Source organism: Nymphalis io, chromosome 10 (genome assembly GCF_905147045.1).
Source record: "Nymphalis io chromosome 10, ilAglIoxx1.1, whole genome shotgun sequence".
Taxonomy (NCBI): domain Eukaryota; kingdom Metazoa; phylum Arthropoda; class Insecta; order Lepidoptera; family Nymphalidae; genus Nymphalis; species Nymphalis io.
The window spans coordinates 915,277-926,571 of record NC_065897.1 but is presented as its reverse complement, the minus strand read 5'-3'; the positions used below and the strand labels follow the sequence as shown (position 1 = coordinate 926,571).

Sequence of the window (11,295 nt, the reverse complement as noted above, 5' to 3'; positions counted from 1 at the left end):
AAAAAATGTTATACATTTTATTGGGCTGAGCTTATACTCAGCAATCTCATTTTTATTATTATAATATTCGAAAATAAAAAGTTTAAGAAAAAAATATCATCATGCAATATTTGTTCTTTTTTTTAGAATCTTGATAAAATAATTTGGCAAAGACCTTAATTAATCCTTCGTATGCCGGAGAATGCCGAATGCCGAAATCCGGAGCGCATAGATGCGCTCCGAATTTTGTACCCGTAGTATGCCGGAGCGTAGATATGCGCTCGAACGTTATCTCGTAGTTCAAATTTTTTTGTTTTACACTAGAGAAACATATACCTAGTTCTTTTTTATCCATAGTAATCGATATATATTTGCCTCCCTCTCTCTTCTTTATTAGATTATCATTTCGACCAATCAGCGACGACGAAATTCATGTCGCAAATTCGCGCGCCAACATCATTTTTTCGAATGCTCGCGGCCATATTTGTGAAAATTTCGTAAATTGCAAAATGTTTTTCGAATATAGTTAACATTAACAGTAAAGTGATTTTATTGATGTTAACAAAGGTTCTCGGGTAAGCGTAGAATATATTTGTATACCTATTCTATATATAAAATAGCTTTATGCATTTCTTACACAAAGGTTTTAGTTTACCCCAAATAAAACTTATATTATTTTTTTTTAAACTTATCATTCAATTATAATTTTTATAATTTATATTTTAATTATTTAAATAAAGTTATCATATTAAATAAATTTTATACGTATATATAAATTTTATACGTAATGAATACCTCATTAATCTTTTTAAAAACATTTTTGTATCAATAAGATTCAGGTGTCAGTTTCAGGTTGTGTTCGGCTCTTACTATTTGTGAACTGTTTTTTTTTTAACTTCATTGTTTCATATACAAGAAAATGAATAAAATACATAATAATTTTCATAAACATACCATAGCGAGATCTAAAATTATTTTACATTTTTTAACAGATTTTGTTGTAAAAAAAGTCTATTAATTTCACAACTAATATAAGATATATACTTATAGGTAAAATGGTGTTGTTAATTATAAAAACAAAGTTATTCTTATTGTTTAGGTGGAATTGAAACGGATTAATCTATGATAATATTTTAGACATTGCCTTTTCCGGATCTCCTAGAGAAATGTTGCATATTATACAAAACATTGATCAAGTCCACATGCAAAGATCTGAACCCGACAGCCTACAGGCTTGTCTTTTTTTGATGCTAACAACAAAATCAGACTAGATTCGTAAGTATTGCTACTTTTGCCCTCTTCCCTCCCTCTGTGGTACTCCGCTGGTGATGCAAAGCAAAATCGCCATGCTGGGGATTGACGTTCGCTGCGACCTTAGTCCAAGGGATTACATCGAGGCTGTTATAAAAACAGCTTCACGGAAACTCGGAGTTCTGAACAAGGTGCGGCGCTTTTTCACGCCACAACAACTGTGCCTGCTGTACAAAACACAGGTACGGTCTTGCGTGGAATATTGCTCGCACCTTTGGGATGGCTCCGCTAAGTACCTACTTGAGGCCTTGGACCGGTTGCAGCGACGTGCGGTACGCATTATTGGCGACGTAAAGGTCACAAACACCCTTGAACCTTTACAATTGCGTCGTGAGATAGCAGCACTGAGCGCTTTCTATCGACTGTATCACGGCGAGTGCTCTGAGGAATTATTCTCTCTAATTCCTGCTTCCCCTTTCCTTCTTAAGTCCACGCGAGCTGGTTCTCGATGTCACCGCCTAACTGTGACATCAATTCCATCGCGAACAAAGAAATTTAGCAACTCCTTTCTTTGTCGCACTTCCAAAAAATGGAATTCCTTACCAGCTCACGTATTCCCCTCCTCTTACAACCCGGGTTCCTTCAAACGAGGCGTGAAGAGGCATCTTGCGGGCCGGCAAGGCGAAGGCGGCTAGTGCAGAACGTTTTTCCCGTCTGTACTGGCCGTCGTCGCGTTTGGACTCTACTACCACTTACCATCAGGTGGAGTAGAGTCATTTGCCCTCCCGGCGATATAAAAAAAAAATACTTACTTGAAGATATAATAATCTTATTCATATTAGTTATAATCTATAACACCTTTTTAGAGTAAACTTTTTATGAATTAAAAAAAAACCTCTTACATATACATATTCAATTGAATTAATGTTATAGTTAATACATTCTAAAAATAGAAAAAAAAAAAATTAATTTATTATTTGAATATTAAGTTCCTCTATAATTGAAAAAATAGTGTAACGAAATATACATATATTTCGTTGACCTATGAAAGAGACAGAAAAAAACTATCTCTTTCTTAGGTATATGTTCTTTCTCTTTCACCCGATAAATCGACGGCAGATACAGCATTTTTCATGGTGTGCGATGCGGCATACGAAGGGTTAAAAGAACATAACGATTTTTCTGTTAAAAATTTCTATTGTAAAATTCTATTAGTTGTTTTTTTGATTTTTTGTTTAAATTCATAATTTTTGCAAATAAAAAAAATTAAAGGAAAAAAAAGAGATTAGTTATTACAAAATAAAAAAAATATTTAAAAATTTAACATTTATTTAACGAGTCCTTAACCACAACCTTTAAATACTTAACAACATTTTAGTATACCCCAACTGGTATACGACCTGTTGGCGTTTCTCTCACAATGCCAATCTCACCATTACCACAGTTATATACAACTGATCCTTCGCCTACAGCTGGAACGGAGCCTCCTAATGTCACTGTGCCAAGGAATGGCAGAGACCCGGCAACAGACACGATACCGTCCACAATTAAATCATCAGCTACGATCGAGAAGGCTGGTGAAGGTAGTGCCGGTATGTGCATTGTCAGCTGACTGGTGAAAGGGCCCGGTATGCCAGAGCCTGCTAGGCCATACGCTTCTGGTATGCCAATACATTGAGCGAAAATACTCTGAAATATATCAAAATAAAATATAAATAAGTTAATATAAAGTTTGTAAAGAGTAAAAATACATAAAAGTTGAATACAAATATGTTAAAGTATATTATAAAATATATTTAAGTCAAATCAATTTGGTAACCAGTTTGGAAAATAGATTACTACAGTAACTCCGGTAGTTTATTTAAATTTAAGTGAAAATAAGATATACCTTTAAAAATAAAAATTGGAGGCAGAGAGCAAGAATTGTTTTAGTCGCCATATTTTTTGTTTGTGTGCGCCTTATTGAACGTCACTAAGATTTGATGGCCTGCACTAACCTACTGTCCTATTTATATTGAATATAATTTATCACTGTACTAATTAATATATTGATAATTACATCACATTATCTTTATTACAAAACTAGTAATTCTTACTATAGTTACTTTATGCTGTAGCAATGTTGTAGTTGCTAAATTTCCGATAACAATATCTAGTGTTAATCACGAAATATTATTAAAGTTATATCATTATTATTATTACGCTTAATGAACTTGCATTATTTAAATTACAATTTGTTTAGAAAGGTTGCAGTTGATTGCAACTGCATGGGCCTGTTGTCGTTGTAATGATATCAGAATGAGTTCCTTGAACAGTGGCTCTTAGGGCACAAGTGGGAGCCTTGGTCTGAATTGTCATATAAAACAAAGTAAGAAGAATCAAATTAAAATTAATTTTGGCTTATTTGACGGTTCAGATCGATAAATCGATTTGAATACCAAAGTTAAATAATTTTCCGTTTCATTCGCAAAACAACAACTTGCACCGAAAAATAAACAAATCGGAATTTTAAATAAATATTTATATAAATATGTGATTACGGAATTTAGAAAAAAGAGAAACAATAATCACTAATTTAAACAATTAGGACATTAATGTGTGTAATATCATGTTTCTATCTTAGTTACTTAACCTGATAGCGTTAATCATAAGAATTTGTGTGTAGTATAAGCTCGAATATTCTCCATATTTGTTTAATGTTATATGTAATTTCATTTACCGTATCTTTCTATGACGATTTAGATGTAAGTAGTTTTATTTGCTGGTTGGGCCTTTTCTTAACCGTATTTGTTAGTTCCACCCACTCTTTATTTATTCTACGTTCAAACAGCAACACTTTGTATTGTTGTGTTCCCGTTTAATTGTTAAGTGGACCAGTGGAGATACAAGTTATAAAATCCTAGCCAACGTAGTAACAGTGAAAACAAGGTAGTAAGAAATTTTTATTGTCAGTAACAATTTATATACAAGGTACCAAGGGTATTTTTGCAATACTGTTTTGCTGTTATTATGTTATATATGTGTTCATTCAATTTAAAATTTACAAAAAATAAAAATATCTGTGTTTTATGCATTATCTTAAATTAAAAGATTTATCAACAGGGCAAGATGCCAGGGTCGGTCGCTTGCATTTTAGGATGAGGTTGGTGACCTAAGATTTCAATGAGCTTGATAAAATATTTAAGCACTTGAAATCAGTGCGATTACTGTACTTACAAAGCATAAAGCAAATTTTGTTGTATTCGAGATACTGATCTTTATTTTATGCTATTTACAATCGCTTCTGGAAATAAAGTGACTGCGCCATTGTTAACTCGAATACTCGATACTTTATTTATTTATTTATTTAGTGTACAGGAAACAAACAGTGAAATAATTACAATAAAATAAAAAATATAAAACAATTCTTAAACCAAAACAGTTTCGATTTATAAATTAATCATAAGTAATTACAAAACAAGACATTTTTTATATTTAATAGGTGCATGAAATTATATAATTCATTTATATAATTTAATTTAATATAAATTTAATTTTTAAATCAAGAAAACATGATTTAATAATAAATAATCAAATTATAATTAATTAATTAAAAATGCATGAGTAAATTAAGGCTCTTCAGAGTATAATATTTCTTTTACTTGCAGTTTGAATTTTTTAAGGGAGAGATGAAATATATCACATTCAATAAATGTTTTATTGTACTGTTTAGGTGATCTATTAATAAATGCATTTGCTGCATATTTAGTCTTTGTCAATGGAAAATCAAAAATAGATTTGTTGCGGCTACCAGGGCGAGGACACTTGATATTTATTTTAGAAAGGAGATAAGGGGAATCAAATATGTTGTGGATCAATTTATATAAAAACACCATATCACGTTCAAGTCGTCTCTGTTCAGTTGTCGGTATCTTTTCTATTTGATTCAAATTATTTATAGACGAAAATTTTAAATATTTTAAAAACTTTTCCTGAATATTTTCGATGAATTCTATATATTTACTATACTGTGGATTCCAGACAGTGCAAGCGTATTCTAGAATAGGTCTCACAAATGATTTATATAAAAGAGCAAAAGTTGAAACACGCTTAAACTCTCTGGAAATCCTCAGCACAAATCCTAGCATACGAAACGCTTTAGAAGTTATGGAATTTATGTGTTCATCGAAAAGAAGTTTAGAATCGAGTGTTATTCCAAGATCTTTGACCACTGATACACGTTTTATATCATCTTCCTTAAATCGGTAGTTGTAAATGATCATTTTTCTTTTTCTGGTATATGTTATACAATTACATTTCTTTATATTCAAAAACAGCGAATTGGTAGTACAATAGTCGCTAAGTAAGTTCAAATCTTTTTGCAGACTAATACAATCATCAACACTCTTAATAATTTAATAAGTTTTTGTATCATCAGCATATAATAGAAATTTAGAAGATGCAAATACCGAAACAACATCATTTATATATATATTAAAAAACAGTGGTCCAAGATGTGAGCCTTGAGGGACTCCAGATGGAACGGGTAGAAAAGATGAGCAATATCCTTTCACAGTCACGGCTTGACTTCTATTCTATAAATATGACTTGATCCATCTAAGGAGGTCACCATGTACACCGATGAACTCCATTTTTGCTATTAAGATAGAATGAGAGATTTTGTCAAACGCTTTGGAGTAATCGGTGTACACAACGTCCACCTGATATCCTTTGTCCATTGCAGTCAAAACATAGTCAGTGAATTCACACAAATTAGTTTCAGTTGATTTCTTGTTAATAAATCCATGCTGCTGGTCAATAATTATGGGACGTATGCTTGGAAAGATTTTGTCATAAATTATACGTTCAAAAAGTTTTGGAATTGAACTTAATTTCGAAATAGGACGATAATTTATGAAATCACGTCTATCTCCATTTTTAAAAATAGGCACAACATAAGACTGTTTCCAAATTGAAGGCATAGTACATGTATGAAGGGAAATACAAAACAATAAATGTAAAGGAATAGATATAGTCATATAGCATTTACTTAGAAAAAGAGGTGGTATACCGTCGGGTCCGCTACCTTTTTTAATATTTAAGGTTTTCAAATACTTACGAACATCAGCAAGTGAAATATCAACAGATGACAAATTAATTGTATTAGCATATCCACTATTATTTTGACTGTTACAGGAAAAATTGTTAAGATGTGTACTATGTTCAAAGGATCTATAGAAATATTCATTAAATAGATTGCTTATTTGCTGACCGTCACTTGTTGAGATATCGTTATAATATAGCCGCTCAGGAATGTCATTTGTATTCTGTTTGGTCTTGACAAATGTCCAAAAACACTTAGTTTCTCAAAATATTATTTTCCGCAAAATCAAGATAGTTATCGTAGCATGTCTTTTCAACCCTTTTTTGTCTATCACGAAGTAATTTAAAAGTACTGTAATCACTGTAATTATCATACATTTTCCATTTTTTGTGATATTTTAGTTTTTCTTCAATAATTTTAATAAGTGCAGGAGAATACCACGCTGGATACTTACTAAGATCGACAACCACTTTAGAAGGAATATTCTTTGTTATATCATTGATTATGTAATAGAATTTCTCAACGGATGTGTCAATATCATAGTAATCAGAAATAACCGACCAATCAATGTTAGCCAATAATTCATTAATTATTTTATAGTCAGCTTTATGAAAAAGTTTAACAATACGAGGAGGGCTAAGAAAGCTACTAAGAAAGCTACCAAAGCTACTTATGTAGCTTTTTTATGAATGATATGGGGCCAACGGGTATGAGGAAGAAACTGGTACTGGAGAGGAGCTCTCCAGAGATGAGAGCAGTACTTATGTGGGCCATATTTCCGCCTTGTAAAGCTTAAAGCGATTAGCCGATGTGAAGTATGTAAAAATGTAATCTTCTTACAATTAATGCTCAAAAAACATCATATATAATATTTAGCGCAAAAAACAAATTTAAAAAATAATTTATTTTAGATTATCCACCCTTAACAACAAACAATAACGTACTTAATAGATCGCATACAGAAAAATACCTAGGCTTACTTTTAGATGAGAAACTAAGTTGGAAACCTCATATAGAGAATATTAAAAATAAATTAATTTCATTGGTTGTTGTATTACGTAAATGGCTCATTGTATCCCACATAAGATACAACTAATTATAAATAATTATTATTAAATTATTAATTAATTAAGCATTAGTGAAATCTAAACTAGATTATTTAATTGAACCAAAAAACTAACCTTGAAGTTTTACAGATATCCCAAAACAAGTTAATAAAAGTATTATTCAACTACGACAGACTGACACACGCTCCCGTATTATACCAAAAAACGATTTTTTTTTAACCTGAAACAAACATACACAAATAACATATGCGTCTTAATTAAAAAAAATATCCGGAGACATTCATACCGAAATATCGTTCACACAAAGAATGTACACGCACAGCTTAAGGAACACAAACAAAATCAGACAGCCTAGACCCCGTACAAAATTTGGCAAAAGAAACATTCTTTTCGACGGAGTCATTTACATAATAATTCATTAATTTGCCTGCTGATATAAAAAATTGTTCGAGCACGCCTGTCTTTAAATCAAAGTTAAAAAGTTTTATTTCTAAAAATATTGAAGATTAAAACAACACACTCACATTTCAAAAAACATACACATTACACACAACACGCGCGCGCATGCACACGCACACACACACACACACACATCTACACGAACACATATAAAACACTCGCAAACACACATATAACATTATTAAGGAATGAAAATCTGTTTTTTTTTTATTATTTATTTTTTGTTCTTTTTATAGAATCTCCATTTTTTTTTCTGGTCATTGATTTGTACTGTATTTTATTAAACGTTTTTTGTTTTTATTTAAGATTGTCTACCCTTTTTACAGTGTGAAATTTGTTAAATTGCTCTTTAAGTGAACTGTTTGTTCGTTGAGTAATAATAAAGATCTTTAAACTGAAGTACTGTTAGTCTTGAGCAAACAAGACCAATTTGGCTTTACCTTCTATTACCTGCGGAACTTTGACGAGCCGCTTGGCGTGGTTGGTAGTATACTTGCCTTTCACGCCGCAGGTTGTGGGTTTGATTCCCACCCAGGACAGACATTTGTGCCTGGGTGTAATTATCTATTTAAGTAGTACACAAGCTTTGTACAAGCTTAATTTGGGATCAGATGGCCGTGTGTGAAAAATGTCCCGGAATATAAAAAAAAAAAAAAACTGATCGACGCTCGAAATATCGACGAAAAGTACTCTGATACTAACTGTGACAGCCAGATGAGCATTAGCTTAATATTATTTACAATTAAGAACATTTTTAAAATATATGGTACGTATCAATAATAAATAATTATGATTTTCCATGATTTCAAAGTGTATAGCGCACATTTAAAACAACTTAACAAATAAAACTTGAATTTGCGTCTACTTTATAAGTCATATTTTAGTCTGCATGCTAGCGATAATTGAACTTTCTCGATCTATTAAATTATTTATCAAATTTGAATCATATTCTCGATCTTTCTTGACGAATATCATAGATTAAAACTATTTATGCGTTTTTACCAAATGCCTTTTGAGCTGAATGAAGAATTTTTAACACTGTAATTATCGTTTCGTTTAATTTGTCTAAAATCATTCGTCACAAATAAATATAATACAAATTATTTTTTTAATACTTTGAATATTGCAAGTAACCATACGATCTTAGCCTAACATACCCTACATACTTACAAAAGTACATACGTCACAAATGTTTGTTGATGATAAATGTATTTTTATGAATTAAGTAACTCGTCGGTTGTTTAATTGTGAGTAATGTTATTGAATGCACTTTTGCTTGTGGTTTTCCTGTGTTTGTTAATTTGTAATTCACTCTTATTTATAACATGAATTATCATTACGTTTCAATTAACATATATATTATTGATATGAAAACAGCTATTGTTTAGCTTTTTTATGTAATGTTGATTTTTATATAGCCAAGATGGTTTGAGATGTTGGCTTATTTTGCATTTTGTTCACTAGAAGGAATTGAAACGAGTTACTGCTCTTTCCTAAAAAGAATTATTTCGAATGTGTGCAGAGTATAGCACGAGTGGAGATGCGTTATGTTAAAACGATCGCAGCATCTGTTCAGTGCAAGAGACGTCTATCTTAGTTTTAGTGGTAAGAATGCAACATATTGCGGAATGCCCATATTTTTTTTATAGAATAGGAAGGCTGACGAGCATATGAGCCACCTCATGGTAAGTGGTCACCAACGCCCATAGACGTTGGCATTGTAAGAAATGTTAAATATCGCTTACATCACCAAAGCGCCACCAATCTTGGGAACTAAGATGCTATGTCCCTTGTGCCTGTAATTACACTGGCTCACTCACCCTTCAAACCGGAACACAACAATACCAAGTACTGATGTTTTGTGGTAGAATATCTGATGAGTGGGGGGCACCTACCCAGACGAGCTTGCACAAATCTCTACCACCAGTCAACGCATAGGAAATTTTATCAGCTTTTTCCTATGTAAGAAACAAGTGATGCACAAGGAACACTATACTCAAAGTTCTTCTTCCAATATAATCAGATGAAGATATACAACAAGACTGTAGAGAGAGGGATAGGAAACTAACGGCTGTAGATGCTCTCCAAATTCTGGAAATGTAACTGTGCGTTTATTCGAACTTCGGGCCTCTAATGAGAATTTTTTTATCAAAAAATCTACTACTTACTTAAACCTGGACTCTCGGGATCTACATAAGCCATAATATATATATATATATAAAGGACAGTTAAAAGTACCAAAATATTAATATTTAATCAAGTCTTCACGTGTCAGGTCAAAAGTTAAGAGCAATGACCACTCTGACGACGTTTATCTTTCGTGCGATAAGATTTTCGTACAATGCGTAAAATATTAAACAATATGTTTATATAATAGCTGTTGTTTCTAGCTATTTAAATCTTGATGTCATATTTTGAATAATATTTTAACATCGAGTTAACGACTAATGTAAAATTTCTTCGCAGCTTTCATTTATAGGAATAGCGACGTGATAAAAGCAATGATAAAATAATTATAATTATGAAGCGTACTGCTTATGTTGAGAGACAACATTAGCCCAAAGGTTCAGAATAGAACCTGCGACTATAGCATTGCTATTGACAGACGTAGAGATATACAGAGGCTATTTTACCATTATGTATAGTAACAACCAAAAAACTGTAAAACTTTCATCACTGAAGAAAACCAAAATTCTACTGTATATCATTAAGTACTGGATAAAGGCCTATTCTCTTGTTAAGAAGGGGTTTGATGCTTATTCCAATAACGGTTGATACGGTTGATAACTTGGCAATAGGGCTTTGTGCAAACTCGCCTAGCCAGGTACCAACCACTCATAATTCTACAGCCTAACAGTAATTCGTAGTATTATTGTGTTCCCGTTTGAAGAGTAATGCGCCAGCGTAATTAAAGGCACAAGGGACATAACATCTTAGTTACCAAGGTTGGTGGCGCATTGACGATGTAAGTATATAGGGGATGGTTAACGTTTCTTACAGTGCCAATGTTTATAGTCTGTTATACATAAAAAAAAAGATTTACATACGGCGTTTTCTTCAACGATTTACATACGATGAATTATAAACTAAAATCGGGTTTGAAAACGACATCGTAGATTCATTTCCACGTCTATTTACTATCCATTTGGTTATGTCGGCTCAATTATTATTAGATAGGCTAAAATATATATTTTTAATCATTGCTGAAATACTTATTAATACTTTTGATGTAATCGAAATTGACTTTTTTCCAGCAACTTTCATAGGTATGTTAATTTAACACAATGAATGTAATGATTTATCCTGTATGAAAATAAACGAATATTAACTTCACGTCGAAGGTTGTGTGTTTGATTCCCACCCAGGACAGGCATTTGTGTTTATGAACATGTCTGTTTGTCCTGAGTCTGGGTGTAATTATCTATATAAGTATGTATTTACAAAAGAAAAGTAGTT

At 32.0% G+C, this 11,295-nt stretch overlaps 1 protein-coding gene across 1 annotated transcript; it reads right to left on the bottom strand.

Annotated features, from left to right (window-relative positions):
* Window positions 1-2,541: 2,541 nt before the first annotated feature.
* LOC126771376 (chorion class B protein M2410-like) lies at window positions 2,542-3,233 on the bottom strand. The gene is made up of 2 exons (XM_050491237.1): window positions 3,119-3,233; window positions 2,542-2,919 (listed from the first exon to the last, which is right to left on the bottom strand). The coding sequence occupies exons 1-2, from the start codon at window positions 3,167-3,169 to the stop codon at window positions 2,605-2,607; spliced, it is 366 nt and encodes a 121-aa protein (XP_050347194.1). The 5' UTR covers window positions 3,170-3,233; the 3' UTR covers window positions 2,542-2,604.
* Between the last annotated feature and the right edge of the window lie 8,062 nt (window positions 3,234-11,295).

Excerpts from the sequence above, each read along its gene's own strand:
- LOC126771376 (XM_050491237.1), bottom strand. The coding sequence starts at position 3,169 with ATGGCGACTAAAACAATTCTTGCTCTCTGCCTCCAATTTTTATTTTTA. Across the intron at positions 2,920-3,118 it reads TCCAATTTTTATTTTTAAAG|AGTATTTTCGCTCAATGTAT; the intron begins GTATATCTTATT and ends GATATATTTCAG.